The 22,815-nt window shown below is 41.4% G+C and overlaps 1 protein-coding gene across 4 annotated transcripts in view; it reads right to left on the bottom strand.

The window, feature by feature from the left end:
* The window catches only part of CRADD (CASP2 and RIPK1 domain containing adaptor with death domain), a 373,889-nt gene that overhangs the window by 199,901 nt on the left and 151,173 nt on the right, over window positions 1-22,815 (bottom strand). For 2 of the 4 annotated variants that reach the window (XM_003816868.4, XM_055095990.3), the window contains exon 3: window positions 926-1,669. The exons of the other annotated variants lie outside the window; for them this stretch is intronic. In XM_003816868.4, the coding sequence (XP_003816916.1) occupies window positions 1,368-1,669 (302 nt within the window). In that variant the 3' untranslated portion in view covers window positions 926-1,367. Of the gene's footprint in view, window positions 1-925; window positions 1,670-22,815 lie in introns of those variants that run through there. 4 annotated transcript variants of the gene reach the window in all.

Raw genomic sequence — 22,815 nt, 5'->3', positions numbered from 1 at the left:
CTCACAGTGCCCTCAGCTTTCAGCCACTATTCAGCTTTGCCTGTGGTCTAACCATACCTTCAGCCACAGTGGCGGCAAATTAACAGCTACCATTTCCTGAAAGCTGACAATGAGCCGCATCTGGATGTGCTGTTGGCGGACATTATTGCTTTAATCATCACAAAGACCTCAGAGGTGAGTACAATCATTTCCCCATTCTGCCAATGAGGAAACTGAGGTGTAGAGAGGGTAAGTAACTTGTCCAAGGCCATACACCTAGTAGGCGGGGAGCAGGATTCAAGCTTCTTCAATGAGCATGCAAGAGAGAAGGGGAGGAGCCCTGTGGAGCAGTTGGAAAGGCTCAGGAGCCGGCACCCAAGCTCATTCACCCTGGGCCAATCACTCAATCTCTGTACAGAAGGAGGTGAACCACCTTGCCCACTGCCCCACAGCATTGCCGAGAGGTCCAAATGAGATCACATACAGGAAAAGCCGTGAGAACAGTAAAGCATTCTATAAACACCATGTGCTATTGATAAAAGGACAGAAGACTAAATCATACTCCTTAGGAGCACAACACTTCAGTCATTCTGGCTTCAATGGAAAGACCACACCCCCTCTCGTCCCCTGACTTAATGCTTTCAATAAACAGCACAGGATTTTCTCGAGCGATCTTTTAAAGATGAAGGGCTCAGGTATGCATGCTGGTCCTTGAACTGGTCTTTGCAGGGAGCTTTAGTGTCTTACAATATTTAATACAGACATCCTGCCTGAGCTATTTATCCTGACTTGGGAAAGTAACCATTTCACTGTTACTATTAATTCTGTTCCAAAAAGAAAAAAAAGACTATTGTAATTTTACACCCTTAATCTATGCAACACAGGAATGAGAAAGAAAAAAAAAAACCCAACACGGTACTTTCTCATGAGTGAGGCACATTATATATAGTAATTCACATTTTATTATTTTATCATTATGAATAGTAAAGTCCACAGTTCAGTCCTCAGACAACATTCAGGTAAATGTTTTACATATGAGACACCTGCCTGTAATGTGATGACATGAGATATATATATGGATATATATTTTGAACCACTGTGATTTACTAGTCTATTAAAATGCCATTACACATTTAAAAACTGAACAATTACAACAATGCAATCTTCAAGCAATTAAAAACAAAGAATTGTTGAGCCAACATGGGAGATCTGCTGAGTAATCTGGCCTTTCAAGTAATGTCTAGTGGAAACCCTGTTTTCTCCTTCCATCTGAAGATCATCAAAAACAAAAAACAAACCTACACAAAAAACCACCTGCTCTGAGTGAAAGTCAGGATTCAGCCCACATGACTCAGGGACACACTCCCCAGCGGTTGCTGGAGGCACCATCACTCCAACATGTGCAGGAGCAGCGAGGGGTCCACCTCCACAGCCCGCAGCCCGTTGTGCAGGCTCTGGAAGGTGGCCTGCTTCCCGAAGCGCTGCCGCCAACGGATGAAGGCCTCCACCACCTGCGACTGCACGTTGTGGGGGTGGTTGGCCTTACAGCGGTAGATATCCGTCTGGGACAGTCCCAGAGACAGCACCACGGGCTCCCACTCAGGGCCCAGCCTCTGGGCCAGCTGGTTAATCTGCCGGTCTGATGGGGAGCTGTTGAGGATGTGCGAGGGGATCCCAGTCAATCTGTCACCTGAGGACGAAAAAGACACCCCGGTGAAATGAGCAAGGCAACAAACACATCATTTGGGGGCAGAAATGAGAATCGTGGGGAGAAGAAGGCAATGCTTCCAAATGGCAGAGCCAATTGGCTCTTGTCTTCTTCCTGGGGGCTGCTCTGTACAACGCCATGATTCAGGGCTTCAATGCTGTTAAGTATCCGTGAAAATGTTTTTTACAGAAACTTTTTTTTTTTTTTTTGAGACGGTGTTTCACTCTGTCACCCAGGCTGGAGAGCAATGGCATGATATTGGCTCACTACAAACTCCACCTCCTGGGTTGAAGTGATTCTCCTGTTTCAGCCTCCCAAGTAGCTGGGATTACAGGCAACTGCCACCACGCCCAGCTAATTTTTGCATTTTTAGCAGAGACAGGGTTTCACCATGTTGGCCAGGCTGGTCTTGAACTCCTGACCTCAGGTGATCCACCTGCCTTGGCCTCCCAAAGTGCTAGGATTACAGGCATGAGCCACAGCACCCTGCCTGTTACAGAAACTTTGAAAGCAACAAAATAAAAATAACTAGAAATCCCACCAGAAAAATTCATTGATAATAACTAGTCTATTTTCTTTGATATATAAAACACACATGAAGGGTTACCTCGTACATGTTGCTTTGTAACAGGCTTTTTTCACTTCTATCCCTTTTACTCAAGGCCAGGCAAGGCATTCTGGGGGAATTCAAGAATGGCTGCACAGACCCCAGCTCCCTCTGGCACTGTCTGTGGCCTTAGTGATGGGGCCTGTTCCAAGGCTGGGAATGCCCCTCCCTGCAGGAAAGGCAGGTGCTAGAGGACAAAGGCTAAACCAAACAGCTACCCTCCCCGATGAGGTTGAACTTGAAATATTACCGAGAAAAGGTGTAGCTGCTAACAGAAGCCGGAGCCAAGAGGGCTGCTGAGAACAAAATAAACCTAAGAGGCCATAGGGTAGCAGGAAGGGAAGAGAGCAGGGTTTGTTCGTAGCAGAGGCCACAAGAGTGGAGTTACCGTTCTGGCAGAGCCCAGAAGAGGAATAGGAAGTATGAGACGGGGCAACGAGGAAATCTGACCTTACACTTCCTGAACTAGATTCTTATTTGCCTGAGGCCAGTCTGCTAAGAAGCATGACATTGAGTGAATGGTTATAAATGTGCCCAGCAAAACCAGTGAGCAGTGCCTTTGGTTATACAGAAGGAGCTCCTAACTTCATTAGGGAAGGCCTTCCAGGGGAAGGAGGCTAAAGCTAAGTCCTGAACACTAGGAGGAGGAGCTGGGTGATGAAGGAGGAACAGGGCGTGGTGCATCTCGAGAAGAGAGAATTGCATGTGCAAAGGCCCAGAGGCAGGAGAATCGCAATGGAGGAAGTGAAAGGCACTCACAGCAGCCAAGTGCAGAGATTGAGACGGACTCCAAACATCCAAAGTCATTTGCTAGGTTCAGACATTTGTTTGACAGCACAGTACACTATACTCCCATCCATCAGCATCACAGGGATTCAGGTCAGTCTACTTCATGCTCATCAGTCCACTATTGTGTTTTGATTTATGATTCAGTAAGAAGGCAAAGGCACCTTATTACAAGAGCTGATGTTTTCCACAGCCCATGTCTTTGGCCTCTGGGCAGCGGCCAGCACCTTAGAGATGAGTTGCAAAAATATTGTCAAGGGCTCTTTCTGGTGTTTGTCAACACTACTATTTAAAAAACAATGACTGTGACGCAATTAGAATACTGATGACACTACTGATCAATAGTTGAGATTAACAGCAATGATTTTACGGCTTGTATAAAAACATAGGCTCATTAAAAAAAATTAAAGCAACAGAAAACAGCGCAAAGAAGAAAAGAAACCATCCAATATCCCGCTATTGTGTTTACAGTTGGTGACCATCATTCTGGATATCTCTGTATGCACATACACTGGTAGAAGGCTAGATAGAGGGTAATGGGTTCATTTAAAATGATAACATATGAACTTTTCTTTCTAGTAAGAGCTATTTAATTTTGTTTGGATGTAACAGAAGAAAAAGCAGAAGTGAAACAAAATGACATTCTGACCAGCGGTTACAAGTTAACATACTTGAAAACATACACACACACAATTTAATGCACAGAAAAAAGTTACGAAAACTCAAGGGTTAACTGCATGTTTTTATAGTAATACTCTATAATTACTTTACATTTCCTCTCCACTTCCTCACACTTGATTTTTTTCACTTACATAATTTTTATTTTGTCAGATGCCTAATAGTTATACATTTCTTTAACAATCATCCATGCCCCCTTGTCCCATTGTTTAGTCCTAAGGTGGCATTGTTATGGTTGAATGCTCACCAGTGTTTTGTTGTTGTTGCTGTTGTTACTGTTTTTCATCTGTGGCTTTTCTACTCCTGGGTCTGTTCTTCTGATTTGAGTCATTTGGGTCAATTTCATCACAGGGAGGTTTTTAGTTTTTTTTTTGTTTTTTTTTTTCAAGAAATGCTCATGACTGCCATAGTCTCTGACTTCTTTCAGGTCAAGGCATCCTGTTTATTGCCTTCACTGGAATAATAACTTAATATTTACAGAAAAATTTTATATTATTTTTATCTTTTTATATTCTTAACAGTATAATATAAAATTATATTCATAATTTTAAATTATATTATTTAAATAATGTTATTTCCCTTAAAAGTTTGTAGACCTTGTTCATACTTTATGGTAGGGGTTGCTGATGTGGAGAATTCTGATACCAACTTAGTCATCCAGTATTTTGTGTAACTTGCTTTTCCTGTCTGAGGTCTAAATACTGAAACTTTAGACCAGGGTATATGTTATCCATTCTACATCTGCACTTTCAGATATGTGGCATAACCTTCTTTTTTTCTGAGACGGAGTCTCGCTCTGTCGTCCAGGCTGGAGTGCAGTGGCGCGATCTCAGCTCACTGCAAGCTCTGCCTCCTGGGTTCATGCCATCCTTCTGCCTCAGTCTTCCGAGTAGCTGGGACTACAGGCGCCTACTACCAGACCTGGCTAATTTTTTTTGTATTTTTAGTAGAGATGGGGTTTCACTGTTTTAGCCAGGATGGTCTCGATCTCCTGCCCTTGTGATCCGCCTGCCTCAGCCTCCCAGAGTGCTGGGATTACAGGCGTGAGCCACTGCGCCTGGCTGGCATAACCTTCTAACCAAAGATTCAGTTGTTTCTTCCTTTTGGGAAAATCTTCCTGGGTCACATGGTTGCATTCTTTTCTTGCTCCATATGCTGGATGGCTGTGCCTCTCCTCCATGGCTGTCATATTGTCCTTATTGCTTTAATCCCCTCCTTGGGATTATCTCACTCTTTGATTTTCAGCTATGTCTATCCTGTGTGTGTGTGTGTGTGTGTGTGTGTGTGTGTGTGTGTGTGTGTGTTCTGGTTTTAACGTTGTATTGTGTTTTTGTTCTTTATTTCTTTTCTTGGCTCTATCTTTTAAAAATTCCATTCCATTTCACACTCATTAGGAGAGCTACTATCAAAACAAAACAAAACAAAAAACAATAAGTCCCAAATGTTGGCAAGGGTGTGGAGAAATTGGAACCCTTGTGCACTATTGGTGGGAATGGAAAATGGTGCAGGTGCTGTGGAAAACAGTATGGCAGTTCCTCAAAAATTTAAAAATAGAATTAGCATATGATCCAGCAATCCCACTTCTGGGTATATACTCAAAAGAATTGAATGCAGGGACTCAAAGAGAAATTCGTACACTTATGTTCATAGCAGCGTTATTCACAATAGCCAAAGGTGGAAGCAAACTGAGTATCCACTGGATGAATGGATATGCAAAATGTCAGAGACATACAATAGAATATTATTCAGCCTTAAAAAGGATGGAAATTCTGACACATGATCCAACGTGGATGAATCTTGAGGACATTACGCTAAGTAAAATAAGCCAATCACAAAAGGACAAATACTTTCTGATTCTATTCATATGAGGTACTTGGAGTCGTCAAATTCAGATACAGAAAGCAGAATGCTGGTTGCCAGGGGGTGGGGGAGGGAGAAATGGGGAATTATTGTTTAATGGGTGCAGAGTTCCAGTTTTGAAAGATGAAGACTTTTGGAGATTGGTTATAAAACGATGTGAAGGTACTTAACACAACTGAATTGTACATTTAAAAATGGTTACAATGGCAAATTCTATGTTATGTACATTTTACCTCAATTAAAAATAAAAATTAAAAGAATCCCATTGTTGTTTTATCATGATGACATCTTGAGTTTTTGTTTCTACTCAATTGATGCTGAGTCTTTCTATAGCATAAAATACTTGTGAGGTTGAGTTTTCTAGGACTGGGTTTTCTTATAGACCAGATTGGTTGTATGTTTATTTTTGCAAGCTGTGTTCCTTTCTTTTCTTTATTAAAAAAAAAATATATATATATATTTAATAGAGACAGGGTCTTGCTGTGTTGCCCAGGCTGGTCTCAAACTCCTGGCCTCAACTGATCTTCGTGCCCCAGCCTCCCAAAGTTTTAGGATTACAGGTGTGAACCACTGTGCCCAGCCAACAAGCTGTGCTCCTCTCTTGCATTCCTCTGCTGCAGCATTTCACAGAACAGTCATGACACTCACTGCCATCTTGTTCATATTTATAACATGAACATCTCTGTCCAGAACTGCTCTTTGCTCTCCCAGAGCAAGCTGATGTATCTTTTGACACTCTCCTCACTTTATAGGGAACCAGGTGTCGTTCTACCTCTGAGCTACAACTTTAGGTTGGCTGCTGCTTTCCATGAACACTTCTGCCATGGAGGAGAGGTAGGAGTCATGAGGCCTGTCCTTGGGGGCTCTATACTCTGTCCTCTTTTGGAGGGGAGTTAAATGTCTTAGACCAGGGCCCACTCTGCCAAACCAGGGCAGACTCACTCCTATGGTCTCTTTCCTGTAACTCAACACAGAGACTAGGAGATGGCCTCCCCGGGTGCCTTCCTAACTCTGCCAAGGGTTTTGTTTTTTGTTTTTTGTTTTTTTAACTTTTACCAAGTCTATCCACTCACCTCCTCAACCAGCTGCTTCCCATATTGATCTGTATTAGGAGGAACCCTCAGGAACTGGTCCTCTCGCCTTCCTTTTCCAGTACTGCTTCTGAGGGGCTACGGTGGGGTGCACCCTTCCTTGCCTGCCACTTTTCAAAGTGGTTGAAATAAAGCTGTAATTGTTTTTTGTTTGTTTGCTTGCTGCAAGAGCCTATGGGGCTGGGTTTGATTTTGTTTCTAACTGCATTTTCGTTCTGTTGGTTGGGTGTTGGGAAGGGAGTGTCTGTGTTTCTGCTATACTCTGTCATCCTTCTCTCTCATTCTTGGCCAACATGAATGCAACATATGCTTCGAGCCAATTATTTGGAAGTAAGGACAGAGTTTGCTCTGATTCTTCCACACTTTCAGGGTCACTTAGCCCTTGTAAATAGGGCCACATAACTGGGAGATGGCCAGCAGTCTGTGGACACAGGCCGGAGCAAAGGTAATTGGCACATAAGCACCACCCCACCAAGCAGATCAAGCCCTTCCAAATGGACATCTTTGCACATATAGAGAGGCAATCACAGCTGTTTGTGCTGTCTGACCTCTATCAGGGACAGTATCCTCATGAGACCCGTTCAGTTCGTGAATTCTGCTGAACACAAAGTTACCTAAAAATGAGAGTCCGAAGGCTTTGATGTCAACTCTCAAGGATATACTACATAAAATCAGGTCAAGCCATAAATTAATCCACTGTGACCATCTGGCTACTACTTCTCAAAGCTAGCATGCATGCCACTAGCGGAGTGCAAGATGAACATTCTGTATTGCAATAGTCATCTATTTTAACATGATTAGAAAAATATCAATAGCATTTCAAACTCATGATTGCAAGGATCACAATAAGTAAATTAAAATGCAGATATAGAATGACAACTAAAAAGTTAAAAGTCAGTTAAAAATAAATTTAAAGGGCCAGTTAAAAATAAATTAAAGGTGCGGTGGCTCATGTCTGTAATCCCAGCACTTTGGGAAGACAAGGTGGGTGAATCACTTGAGGTCAGGAGTTCCAGACCAGCCTGGCCAAGATGGTGAAAACTCGTCTCTACTAACATACAAAAAAATTAGCCAGGTATGGTGGTGTACGCCTGTAATTCCAGCTACTCGGGAGGCTGTGGTGGGAGGACCACTTGAACTCGGGAGGCAGAGGTTGCAGTGAGCTGAGATCGCACCACTGCACTCCAGCCTGGGCAACAGAGAGAGACTCTCTCTCAAATAAATAAATAAATACATACATAAATAAAAATAAATTTAAAGAAAAGCATTAAATTAGGCTGGGCACGGTGGCTCACGCCTGTAATCCCAGCCCTTTGGGAGGCTGAGGCAGGCAGATGACTGGAGCTCAGGAGTTCGAGACCAGCCTGGCATACATGCTGAAACTTCACCTCTGCTAAAAATACAAAAATTAGCTGGGCTTGGTGGCAGGCACCTGTATTCCCAGCTACTTGGGAGGCTAAGGCAGGAGAATTATTTGAATCTGGGAGGTGGAGGTTGCAGTGAGCGAGATCATGCCACTGCACTCCAACCTGGACAACAGAGCAAGACTGTCTCAAAAAAAAAAAAAAAAAAGAATAAAAAGACAAAAAAGAAAAAAAGCATTAAATTAGTGGTAGAAATGGTACCTAGATACCGCAAAAATTAAACAAGGGGACCCTAAATGACTGAAGCTTAGGAAGTGCATTATTTCTCCACAAGTGTGCCCTTAGGATTCTAGGCAGACAATGTGCTGTACAGAGCTTCTCCAGTACATGACGGGGTCATCAGCATCCCTGGCTTGCACCTTCTAATTGCTAGTGATACCCCTACCTTACCACAAACACACATGTTCACATACCCTGGGGTGAGGCAGTACTATCTCTGGTTAAAACCACCAGACATTGTGGTATAGAATGTTCATCCTGGTTTAAAAAATCCTAAATGGGAATTTAACTCCTTTTAGACGGCCCTCATACAGGGCTGTATAAAATGTTCTCCCTTATACAGATCCTAAATTTTTCATGCAATCTTTTAATCCCATTCTCAGTGAAACTCGTCGGTTTCAAAAGGGGCAATATATACTGACAACCCCATTTACTGCAATGAAGCCAAGGATCCACTTAAAGGAAAATGGAAACACCTCCCCCTACTCTCCCCCACCCCCGCCCTGACTTAACTTATTCTCTCGCCCCTCCATCCCTCATTTCTGTGGTCACTACGTGAATGAAAACAACATAGCATTCTCCCTCCTTCTCCAGCTATCTCCTCCTCCCTCAGCCATGCCTATCAATCACTGTTTTGGCCTCAAAACTAAAAATCTCCTCTCTAATCCCTATTGCATTTTGTGAAAGTTTCTCACATAATTTTTCCAGGTTTTGTATATGACATTGCTGACTCCGAAGCTCCTTATGGGCAGAGACCAGCTCTTCTACTTCTGTGACCTCCTTCCCCTCAGTCTTTAGCCCTTTGCCAAGCAGAAAAGGGAACTCAACGTACACCTTTCCAGGAGCTGATGATCATCTTAAAGCAAAAAAGCCCTCCAAGTCAAGTTTCTGACTCACCATCTCCACTAGCTGTCTGTTTGACTTCATCTGTTCCAGAAAAAAAGCCATGTCTTCTAACGAATCTCTGTGCAGCAGTACTTCCTACCTATTCCTTATTGCTTTCACTGGAATAACTGGTTGGATGTGGGTTCTGTGAGTGAAGGACAGTCCACAGGCCCAGGGTCCTGTCTGGTCAACCTCCTGTTTTCACCTTGCATTCAATGATGTGATCACCTTACAGGTAATCTGAGAATGGGAACTCTCTAGGGTTCAAAAGCACAGTTGAGAAGCTGAAGACCAAGGGCTAAAGAAGAGGTGCAGCAGACACACAAACAGCTGCTGGAAGAGTCAAAAAAGTTTTTTAACTATGAAATTCCTTTTTCAACTTCAGTTATTTTGTGATATGAGAGGAGATGTTGTAAGCAGATATGTTTTTTTTATTTACGACGGTGACTGGGTTGGTCATGGGGTAGCACTTTTAAAAACTATATACATTCCTCCAGAGGGTCTGGTAATATACCAGTCACCCCAGCTCACAGCTGCAGTGAACCACTGTTACTGATGTAAGTGTCATATGCTGCAGGTGTGCGGGACTAGAAAAAAAAGCTGAGCTAAGAGACTGTCCCGTTCCAGCGCAGCCGCTTTTTAGAAGACAGGGCTAAATCCTGCTGTGAGGACATTTAAGTCCTCTGCCCATGTCAAGTCCACTAATGCTCCATTGATCAAAGCAAGATATGTGGCCAAGCCCAACACCAACAGGAAAGGGAATTAAATCTTCCCACGGGGTAGGAGGAGTGAAAGTTTGCTGAACAATGACCTCTAAACACTCAGAAGTGTTGGATATTGGTGCAGGAAAAAACAGAAACTTGAACAGACCAAAGTATGAAATACACTGAAATAGCAAACAAAGCCCTCCCTTGACAAAGAGCCCTAGGCCCAGATGGCTTTACAGGTAAGCTCCATCAAATGTTCATGGATCCTGTGGACCTTGGACAAGTTAAAGGGGGAAAAAGAAAAAGCTCATGAAACACTTAATTTCCTATCATATGTAAGTTGTTCCAGAAAATCAAAAAAGGACAAAAGCTATCTAGCTGATTTTATGAGGATACTACAGTTTTTATTCCAAACAGGGTAAGAATACAAGAAGAGGAAAAATTATAGGCTTGTTTCAGTTACGATTTTAGAAGCAAAAATTATAAATAAAATATTAAGTAATTGAATCAAAAAATTGAAAGTAACATATCATGAACAAGTAGAATGTATCCTACGTTTGCAATAAATTTCAACATCATAAAATCTACCACTTAACTCAATATATCAATCCACCAAAGAGGAAAGTCATTATTATCTTAATAGATGCAGAAAAAAATTTGATAAAGTTTGACACATAACTATAATTTGAAAAAAATATTTCTTTAAAAATTAAAAATATGGGAAACTTTCTTAATTTGGTTAAGATTATAAAAGCATTTGATTTGGTGAAGAAACTTTAAATGTATTCTCTTTAAAAAGACAAGGATGCACACTTGTCTGGACTGTATAAGATCCAATACTGTGGAATACAGTATTGGACGTCCTGACCAGTGCTATAAAGAAAAGAAATTAGTTTTGGGAGGCCAAGGCAGGCAGATCACCTTAGGTCCGGAGTTCGAGACCAGCCTGACCAACATGGAGAAACCCCCGTCTCTACTAAAATTACAAAATTAGCCAGGCGTGGTGGCGCATGCCTGTAATCCCAGCTACTCGGGAGGCTGAGGCTGGAGAATCGCTTTGACCCAGGAAGCGGAGGTTGTGGTGAGCCGAGATTGAGCCATTGCACTCCAGCCTGGGCAACAAGGGTGAAACTCCGTCTCAAAAAAAGAAAAAAAAAAAAAAGAAATTAGTTAGTTATAAATAATAAGCATTTCTAGGGAAGAGATAAAACTAACATTATTTTCAGACAATATGACCTAATACATAGAAAAATATCAGGATTAGCAGATAATCTATTAGAATAAGAGGACTGAGCAAAATTGCCAGATACAAGATCAACTTAAAGCAAAAAACTACAAAGCAGCATTTCAACACTCTTACAATAATCAAATACAAAACATAATAAAAATACAATAAGCAATGAGAAGGATAAAGGATCTATGAAGTTAATAAAGACTGTATAAGACCTTTACAGGGAAAATTTTAAGCCTTTATTAAAAGACATAAAGCAAGATCTGACTAAAAGGAGAGTCACTGTTGTGCTAGATGGGATGACATTGTTATAATATAAAGATGCCAATTCCTATTGTGACAATTAAAATTCCATAATGGGGAAAGAAGAGGCTTTCCCCAAACTGAGGAGAACTAGCTAATTACAGAGGAAAAGAAAACTGGCCTAGAGCATCACACCATGAACAGTGGTGGATCCCATGGAGATAAAGTCCCAAAGGTAAAAGGTAAAACTATAAAGTTCATGGAAAATAAGGCAGGAGTATCTTTATGGCCTGTGGTCAGAAGTGGTTTTTAAAATTAATCTCCCAAAGGTAAATTTTTTATATCAAAATTAAGGATTTCTGCTCAATGAAGGAGACGTGATCCAAGCTGATGTCTAAGACCAAGGCTAATGTCTAAGACCAATAAGGGAAACACTATCTAGGCTGGGCAAGGTGTTACTGAAAACCAACAGCAAAGGTAAGAACCTCCACAGGAAACAGAACAAAGGTATGAACAGGTGATTCGAATTAGAGGAAACACAAAAGCGAGCACATAAAGAGATGCTCAAACGCAGAAATTTAAGAAACAAATGTAAACAACAATGATAAAGCACTTTATATGTATAGAAATCTAGACAATACCAAGCTTAGGCTGGGACGTGATGTAGGGAACGTTGTTCACCGCCAATGGAAACAAAGATCGGACAGTCGTACTGGCCAGCAAGTTGGCAGTGTGGGTAAAATTGAATGTACTTTCCAATCTTGTTCTGTTAGATGTACCCAAGAAAAGTTCTAAAAAAGACCGTAAGGGACATGTATTAGGTTGTTTGTGTAAAGCTTCATTATTTGTGCTAGCAAATACACATATATCTTATAATCCAAAAACCCTCTTTTGGGAGATATAGATATAGGTATAGATATCTCCATCTCAGGAAAATTCCTACACAGATCCATGAGGGGTCACTATGAGGTTGTTTATATGAGGTAATACTGTCGGAAGAAAGGAGTTGGAAGCAATCTAAGAGCTCATTGCTGGGGGAAGAGATATAGAAATACAAAACAGCACATAGGGAATACTGGCAGAGTTAGAGGGGATGGACTAAATGCAGTGCAGAGCAAAAAATGTAAGGAAAAGAATCAGGTCTATACAAATGCAAATTAAGAATATATGTCCAGGCCGGGCACCCATGGCTCACGCCTGTAATCCCAACACTTTGGAAGGTCGAGGTGGGTGGATCGTTTGAGCTCAGGAGTTCAAGGCTAGCCTGGGAAACGTGGCAAAACTCCATCTCTACAAAAAAAAAATTAATACAAAAAATTAGCCAGGTGTGGTGGTGCACACCTGTAGTCCCAGGTGCTCGGTGGGGAGGCTGAGGTGGGAAGATCACCTGAGCCAGGGAGGTCAAGGCTGCAGTGAGCCCTGATTGCGTCACTGATCGAACTTCAGCTTGGGTGAAAGAGCCAGACTCTGTCTCAAAAAACAAAAAAGAATGTATGTCCAAAACACCACTTACAAAAACACACACAAATAAAGGAATACATATCAGTCAGAATAGTTATCTTTATCTATGAGAGGGAGGGGGAACAAGAGTGAGTATATGAATGGAAAAGGAAGAAGCTTTTCACAGACCAATTAGTGAAGTAGACCGTAAAGTGATGAGCGCAAAGGAAAAAAAAAAGAGAGAAAGAGAGAAGCAAGGGAGGAAGGGAAGGAAGGAGGGAGGGAGAGAGTGAGAGAGGGAAGGTCAAGAGTCACTCTGAACCCAGCTGTCTCACGGTACCCCTGGGGCTGACAACATCCAGTTTCTCTGTAGCTAATGTGAGTGGAGTGAGTGGAGTGAGTAGAGTGGTGGAGTGGAGGAGGTCAGGGGTAGGGCGGGGCTGTTCCAGGATGGAAAAACTAACCTCATCAGCCACCTCCCAGGACTCATGAATTAACCCTGGTCCCTGAGTACAAAGGCTCTGCAGAAAAATCCCTTTGGCTGAGAGACTGACTGCCTGGAAAAAGAAAAAAAAAAAAAAAAAAAAAAAAAAACCTCAAAAGGAAAACTAATTAGAACCCCTTGTTCTGCTTGTTCTGATAGATAATCACAGAGAACAATTTGGTCCTCACAGAGAGATGGAGAAATCATGTTTAGTCTTTCTAAAACCGATTTCCAGGATGATTAAGTGAAACCCACTCCAAAGAACAAGGTTATGTTGCAAAATACAAATAAATCCCATTTATTGTAATGGAAGACTTGATTTGACTATCGAGTCCATGGAAGGTCAACAATAAAACTGTTAGCAATAATTGAGCTCGCACTGAATTAAAAGGTGGGTGGTAGGGTGGACACAGCTCTGGGCTAAGAATTAGGAAGCCTGGGTAGTATAAATTTGAATCTGCTACTACCTAGCCGTATAGCTTGGGATAAGTCATTTGGCCTCTCTTAGACTGCTTTCTTCTTTGTAAAAGGTAAAACCAGATGACTTCTAAGGCTTTATTTCAATAAAATATATTATCTTTTTTAGAAGTGATTATGTTATTTTCAACAGATCTTATGATTTTTGACTTCTCATTAAATCAAACCATTTATTGTTGTATCACTTTTCTTTACACATTTTCTAAGATAGAAACAACCCTCGTGGGCCTTTAGTAATGATTTTTGCTTATTTGTTTCTGCCTTTTAAAGATCACACATGTAAACCGCCCGGTGGCTCATGCCTGTAATCCCAGCACTTTGGGAGGCCGAGGCGGGTGGATCACCTGAGGTCGGGAGTTTGGGACCAACCTGGCCAACATGGTGAAACCCTGTCTCTATTAAAAATACAAAAATTAGCTGGGCGTGGTGATGCACGTCTGTAATCCCAGCTACCCGTGAGGTTGAGGCAGGAGAATTGCTTGATCTCAGGAGGCGGAGGTTGCAGTGTGCAGATCGCACCACTGCACTCCAGTCTGCGCGACACAGCGAGACTCCCTCTAAAAAAAAAAACCAAAAACAAACAAACAAACAAACAAACAAAAACGTGAAATGAATATCTGGTACAGTAAATTTTCAAAACAGTAAAAACAATTAATGTTACAGTTTGCTGGGCCATTCATTTCTCTCACATGGACCAGACACAGCTCCACCAATTTGTCATTCATCCGGTTCCTTGAACACACCAGCCAGCTGCGAACCAGAGAGCCTTGCACGAGCTGTTCCCTTTCCCTGGGACACTCTTTCACTGACCCCTTCACCAAATATAACTTCTCAGGGCAGCTGCCCTGACTGCCCTATTCCAAACTGCAACTCCCATTCCACTGTCATTCCCTTTGTCCATAAATCACCTTGTAACATGTGACATATTTTATAGATGTGCTGTATTTACTGTCGCTGCCTGCCCCCAACCCTACACACGCATGCCTGCTGGAATGTAAGTGTCTCGCAGGCAGGGGAGCTTTGTCCATCCTGCTCAGTGATGTACTCCAGGCACCCAGGGTAGTGCCTTGCACATAGTAGGCACTCACTACATATTTGCTGGATGAGTGAATGAATGAAAAGGAATGATTCATTACAATGATAACATACTCACTTAGCTTTATTCTCTATAGCTACAGTGTTACCAAGTGCTTCTACTTTTAATTTACTTTGTATTTAAAACCAGAGAAATTACATTGCATAATCTGTGGGTGAACAGAAAATTAAAAAGAGAGGAAACTCCATAATGGTAAAATATTGTCAAGGTTAGACGTGGGCTGTTACCTCTTTTTATGCCAAACTGGGCTACAATGAACTCCCCTTTCCCACATCCATGTTTCATTTGAAAAGAGAAAGACAGGCAAGCCCCAAGAAGGCTTCTGGGTAAATATGGCAGAGTGAGGCCTGACCCCAGAGTCTCCATCCCCTAACACCTAAGGGAATGAAGACAAGGTAATAAAATAAAAATGAAGCCCATCAGAAAAGATGGCAGAGCCACTTTCCAATTCCTACCTTCCTGAAGCTCTATCAATTATTCACCCAAACTCAACTCTAAGAGATTCACTCTACTATCCCCAAATCTAAAGAGGAAAAAATTAAGTGGGTTTCTTACATTTTTTTCTCCTCTAATTTCAGCAGAGTGGAGATGGTAACTGCTACATGAAGCGACAGGAGATAAAAAATGTGGACAACGAGAACTAACTGTCCCTGGCAGAATGAGAAGACATTCTGCATGTTCTCAGGAGAGATTGCACAGCACAGGCATTATAGGGTGGCCTACGCGTAAACAACTTGGTGAGCTCACTTTCCTGCCCTGCTCTTTTGCTTACATGTGCCTATAGCCTGAAGAAAAGTGAACAGGACAGGAAATACCTGGTCCTCAAGGGGTAATACACAGGGGTCAGAAGGGTGTCAAGGAGAAATCAGCCCAGTGGATCAGAGCCCCAAAGGCCACAGTAACCCAAACATATGCAAGATGGAATGAAACAGCATGGCAAGTGAGTAACATACCAGAGTAACACATGAATTAAAAATAGAGCATTATGTGGAAGAAAATGGGCCAAAACCAAAAATCTACAATCTCCAAGGAATAAACTAATAAGTGAGAAACACCAAGGAATAGAATTAACATGGCTCAAAATTATTTATATCCTAGGAAGCCTTCAGGTCATCAAGATAAAAGGCAAAACTTACAGAGAAAAATGATAGACATAGAGGAGAAAAAATATAATCCATCAGAAAGATTAATGAGTATTCCTGAAGTAGAGAACCCAGGCCAAAGTATTTAAAGACCCAATACAAGAAAATATCCCTAAAATGAGCAAGCAACAGAGCTCTAAGTCAAAAGAGCATACTTCGTTTTTACAAAAAATGAATATGAAACAATTAACTGAAACATGTACCCTGGTTCAATAATTAAATTTCCAGTTCCAAGAAACAATTCTTCAAGCAGAACAAGCCAAGTTGCCTACAATGAGGGGAAAGCCAGTCAATGTTTTCAAAAGTATTTTAAATGCAAAAGATAAAGAAACAATTCCTCCAAAATTCTAAGGGGAATAAAGTATAGTGCATAAATATTACTCCTAGGGATGATATTGAAGTATAAAGGTAAGGTAATCATCAGATATTCTTGAACATGAAAAAAAACTAAAAAATTCATCATTCAGGAGCCCTCCTTGAAAAGTCTTGACAATCTAGTCAGTGCAATGAATAAAATAAAGCTATCAGCAGTGCATACCAATGGGGGGGGGGGCAGTGAAAATGGTTTGCTTCAGATGCAGGCAATAAAGTATGCAGTGTTTATAGAGAATTTTAAATTAGTAACAAAACCATTAAAAGTCTGTCGGTTTTTCACATCACCATGTGCAGGCAATTCTAAACAATGCAAATGATAAAATACCCCTCCCCTCTGCCAGGCAGTCTCCACTCAGCCCCTTGATCTGTTCCTCAATATCAGTACCAGGAAAGCCATAGGAAAAAGATTAGTACTGGGCACTGAATTCATTTAAATATAAAACTAATTTTAGGCTGGGCATGGTGGCTCACGCCTGTAATCCCAGCACTTTGGGAGGCCGAGGCAGGGGGATCACCTGAGGTGGGCAGCTTGAGACCAGCCTGACCAACATGGAGAAACCCCGTCTCTACTGAAAATACAAAATTAGCCGGATGTGGTGGCGCATGCCTGTAGTCCCAGCTACTCGGGAGGCTGAAGCAGGAGAATCACTTGAACCTGGGAGGCAGAGGTTGTGGTGAGATAAGATTGTGCCACTGCAGTCCAGCCTGGGCAACAAAAGCGAAACTCCGTCTCAAAAAAGAAAAAAACCAAACTAATTTTAAACAACTGAACAGAACATTATATACCTTAACTATATGAAAATAACATAACTAATCAAAATCAAAGCTAGATTACAGAATAGAATGTAAATATTATATACTTGACTATGTGAAAACAGCAATGTAACTAACTAAAATCTAAAGGGAAGGAAGGAAGGAAGGAAAAAGAGTGAAAGTTCTTAATGACCTTATTTATCATGGCAGAAAGGAAGTCCATACTGTCTAGTATGAAAATGATAGCATCAGGATAACCTAAGTAATCTATGGTTAAAAACAAGTCCCAAGTCTCAGTGACCTAACCAATCAAGAGTTCATTTCATGCTCATACTCCCTGCACTGCAGGCCCATGGGGGTAAGGGCTGTGCCTTTCACATGCCGGCTCTGCACTCTGTGCTGTGTTGATCTTATGCCCCCACCACATTAACATGAGCACCCAGGCTCACCAAGGTGATAGAAGAAAGGGTGAGACTGGAGACCCGGTAATTAAATGCATTCATCCATAATGGTCGTTTCTGCTCATGTTGTGTGACTAAAGCAAGCCACAAGGTCACATCTAACTTGAAGAGACTGAGCAAATATGATTCTCCTATATCCCAGAAGAGGAAGAAAACTGGGTGAACAGCAACAGTGCCTACCACAAAAACATAATTGGAAAAAAAAACACAAAATGAAAATCAGCAAGTTCTTATCTCTTTACTTAACCATAGAGGGGGAAAAAATAACATTTTTATGTGAAAAAATGTTTGTTCAAAGTTCAGTAATTCCTTAATTCTCACTTAGTTTTCTCCAGTTAAAATCAGGTAAAATTAAGTGTAATGGTTTTTACATTTAAAAATTAGTGTGTATAGCTGAGGCAGTGGCTCATGCCTATACAGTTTGGAAGGCCAAGGGGGGAGGGTCGCTTGAGTCCAGGAGTTCAAGACTAGCCTGGGCAACATAGGGACACCCCCCAATCTGTACAAAAATAAAAATAAAAAATTAGCCGGGCATGGTAGTGCATGCCTGTGGTCTCAGCTACTTGGGAGGCCAGGGTGGAAGGATTGCTTGGGCCTGAGAGGTGGAGGCTGCAGTGAGCTGTGATAGTGCCACTGCACTCCAGCCTGAGTGACACAGGGAGACCCTACCTCAAAAAATATATATAAATAAAAACAGCCTGTATCATATGATCACTCTTCTTTGAAAGCATATCTATCTCTCCATCCATCTATCTTCCCATCTGCAAACATGCTTAGGGTGGTATCTAACACAACGTTTCCTTAATATTAATGAGGCTTATTTTTAAATGATAGAATTTATGATTTGTTTCTTTTTACTTTTCTACATCCCTTGGATTCCTTATAACGAACACTTAGCATTTGTGTAACACAATAAAGTCATGAGAAGTTTTGCCACAAAGGCAAAAGAGCCTGCAGCCCAAGAAAGTCATAATGTGGCCCTGCTTCTAATATTTCTAAATCACAAATTCAGTGGCAGATGGCAAAAATTACATGTACTTCAAAACTACCTTTTGAAGTTAAAAGCAGAGTACAGATGTTGAGAGACAAAATTCCAAAGTGCCTTGTCTGTTTACCAAAATGCTCAGATAACTATTCTAAGTTCAACATTAATGACAACACTGCTTCTTCACAGGTTATTAGCAAAAGATATTTAAGATTCCTTTATATAGAAGTCATATATGTGAACATAATATTTTTCATTCTTCAGTCTTCCCCCTTTTCTAAATAGGGAAAATGAACTCCTTAATCACGTAATTATTTCCTACTGATGATTGTTCTCCAAAATTTTCAAAATTGTTTAAAAATACTTATAACTTTAGTTTCATCTTCAATATGAAATATATAAATATGTAAACAGATATTAAAACTGAAGAAAACAAGGTGGCCTATGGTTCCTTGATATTATCTTTGCTGCTGTTTACTAAGTAATAAAGAGTATAGAGAAAGATTAAGAAGCTTCAATTGCATATTATAAACTATAAAATAACAACTCTGATGGACTTATGTTTTCCTTATTAATGCCAAACCTGCCTAGAAGAAGGGTAAGATTATCAGTAACGCTAAGAAGGCAGCTGACTTCAGCCATCAAAAGCATATTTCTTTCATGGAGTTCAGCTGTGTTGAGTGGCTTGGCAGTAAGACCAAAGAAATGAAAAAAGTATGGATGTCACGCAAATTTACCAAGCAAAATCCTTCAAAGCTGTGACACAACAACAATCTTATAAATGAAACTTTCAGTTCTCTTATTAGCATCCTAGGAAGAGAGAGAGAAGGCAGGCTTTTAAATTTGCTGTCTTCCCAAAGCTGTAAGGGGCAGTGATATGGTGATTGACATATTAAGAATCAAAATAACTTCATTAGATTGATGGAATGATCCTAACAAGATTTGTCATGGGATAAATGTGATATCATCAAGTTAAAAAAATCAATCATAAATGTATAGAATGTTTTCAACCTGGCTATAATGCTGTTCAGAAGGAAAGGTTCAGATGTTTTCACTGACTGCAAATACACTATCACCCTAGCAAAAAACCCAAAACCAACCAAAAACTTGACAGCAAACTTGGTTCCATTAACACACAAGTTTGGAATCAGGAACAAGGAAGAAGACTGTCTCACAGAATCCACATCAATCAAACAGACCACTTCCAAATCAGTGACCTGACTGCACGTGATACAGACAGATGCAGGCAAAGCCTGATCACAGGGTCTACCCAAAGACGCTAACCTGCAAGCAGGTATTAACTCAGCATGAAAGCATATGGCATATACCGCAGTGAACTAAGAGTTAAAGGAAGATGAGAGCTGTATCTTTCTTGTTCACAGCTAGCCCCTAGCACAATGTCTGGTAGGAAGCAGATCCCAAGAAGTATCGTTTAAGAGAGTAATTTAAAACACTTGTGGAGCAGTTGCATTTTGGGTAGCAGCTGCATTCCCCGTGCAGCTGCACATAATGCAAAACTAACCTGATAAAGCACAGGAGGTGCTGCCATGCAGATTCACAGATGGGAATCCCATTTGGCTTTGAAATTGTGTGATTCTTGATACGTTTTTAATTTTCTAGGATTTGCAATATTTCAAATAAAAAAAATTATTTAAAAATTTCGTTCTTCAGAGACATGGTCTTGCTATGTTGCCCAGGCCAGAGTGCAGTGGCTGTTCACAGGTACAATCCCACTACTGATCAGCACAGGAGTTTTGACCTGCTCCTTTTCTGGCCTGGGGTGGTCCACTCCTCCTTAGGCAACCTGGTGGACCCTGCTCCCAGGAGGTCACCATATTGATGCCAAACTTAGTGCAGACACCCATCTGCATAGTGCACTACAGCCCAGAAGTCCTGGACTCAGGTGACCCTCCTGCCTCAGCCTCCTGATTAGCTGGGACTCCAGGCACAGGTTAATATGCCTGGCAATGTTTCAAATTTTGTGCCTAAAGTGAGAATTCAGTGAAGAATTTTATTAGTGAATTCAAATAGCCCAATCTCACATAAAATACAATGGCACCCTGAAGACAGACATATTGATTTAGCAAATATTAATTGAGGCCTGCTATATTGCCAAGTACATTTTAGGTGCTAATGATACAGAAATGGGCAAATTTAGCTATTTCTGTAAATTGTTTGGGGATTGTCTAAAGCATCTCTGTGAAACTTAGGCTTCAACACGACCTTTTCTAGACCAACTCACTTATTTCAATGAAGGAGATAAAGTCAAGAGAATTAAAGTCACTTGCTTAGTCTCATGATTACTGTGGAGCTCAGTCAGTAATAGAGTGATTTGCAGATGATTATCCTAGCAAGTATTCAGTACCTACTTAGTTCAGTACCTACTTAGTGTTGCAGATAAGCAGGTGAAGGGGCATATTTATAAAGGACTGCAGAAATAACATAGGCTTATCCTTAATAAATATTCTTTTAATCTCCTTGTTAACATTCCCGAAATCAAACAGTCTTTCAGATTCTGTTTTTATATATGTTTAACCAAAATTTTCTTTTAAAAGTTTCCTTTAAAAGAAGCAGGTGCATGTGTGTGTGAGAGAGACTGAAAAAAAGTTTAACAAAACAAAAAATACTTACCTTCACTACCTGCTACCTTCTTTTATTTTAAATTGACTTCATGTTCCACTAACAGGTAGCAAGGTTTGACCAACACTGTTCTAGAGCAGATTCAGCTGGCTAATTCTTACTCTACATTCAATAATTAGCTCACATGTCATCTCTTCGAAGAAGCTTTCTGGGAGCCTTCCAAGCGTAAATCAGCCATCCTCTTCTTGGAGGGCCTGAAATAAGTGACAGCGAAGATTCGAGGAAGGGGCAGATTCAGGTGAGAGTAGGTGGTGGCACTGGGATGCCTCTCTCTGCCATGCCTGAGCTCCACATTGAAGCAGGAGCCTCTAGAACCCGTGGCAGGCTCTCCCCACCGCTGGTCAATTTCCTGTGCACCCAGCATTTCCTGGCACATCAGGAGTGCTCCATAAGCAACTGTTGAAATAACCGCCGGGCGTGGTGGCTGATGCCTGTAATCCTAGCACTTTGGGAGGCCGAGGTGGGCGGATTGCCTGAGGTCAGGAGTTCAGGACCACCCTGCCAACATGGTGAAAACCCCTCTCTACTAAAATACAAAAAATCAGCCAGGTGTGGTGGCGGGCACCTGTAATCCCAGCTACTCAGGAGCCTGAGGCATGAGAATTGCTTGAACCTGGGAGGCAGATATTGCAGTGAGCCAAGATCATGCCATTGCACTCCAGCCTGGGTGACACAGAGAGGCTCCATCTCAAACAACAACAACAACAACAAAAAACCAAAACTTTAGGGAGCTGATGAAAGAGCTGACCCTAAAAGCAAATAAAAGAACCCATCCATCAGAGGCTGCACAGTGGTAGCAATGGACTGAATTTGGCCCGCAGATGTGTTTCATTTGGCCTGTCCAGTTCAAAAAACTACAGAAAGAGCATTTAAAAATTGAGAGGTTTCACAAAATTCCAGATTTGTAGCTTTGCTTGTCAGCTCACCAGAGCCATCCTCATCCTGGCTACCCCCTGCATCCACTCTCCTACCACGCATGAGAAAGCCCAGTCACTGAGTTGATCTCCCGGGTCCAGGAACTTGCAAGCCTTATAGGGGTTTGATTTCTGCCTCCTGTACCAGATAATGGTAGAAAATCCTGCACAGCATAATAGTCTAAGGCTTGGTGGATGAGCCTCCAGCCAGCTGGGGGAAGGAGAGCATAACAAAACAGACTCTTTTCACTCAAGGCAGCACAAACCCTCCCATGTGTCTGTGGTCTTTTCCCAGGGGTAAAAGACTGCCTGAGATAACTGTATTTCCTCTCTCTGGAATGACACTGAAAAAAAAAAAAAAGGTGAAATCATAGGAAATACGGACCAGAATTAGAACATTTTATTTTTCCTTGTATCCTTTGGCATCAAATAACACTATTTTTCACAGATGGGTTTTCAATAAACTTCGGAGCAAGGCTGTGGAAAATTTTTTAAATGCTGTATGGGTCTTAAAATGCCAGTTGTTCACATATAAAAATGTGTTTCCTCCCATGAACACATCCCCCTGGAAAGCTCAATCACTCCCGATCAAAATGACTTCCAATCAAAATCCAAACATATTTTTAAAAA

The sequence above is a fragment of the Pan paniscus genome, chromosome 10 (assembly GCF_029289425.2).
Source record: "Pan paniscus chromosome 10, NHGRI_mPanPan1-v2.0_pri, whole genome shotgun sequence".
Lineage (NCBI taxonomy): Eukaryota > Metazoa > Chordata > Mammalia > Primates > Hominidae > Pan > Pan paniscus.
The sequence above is the reverse complement of the archived record's forward strand: the minus strand, read 5'-3'. Positions and strand labels throughout refer to the sequence as shown.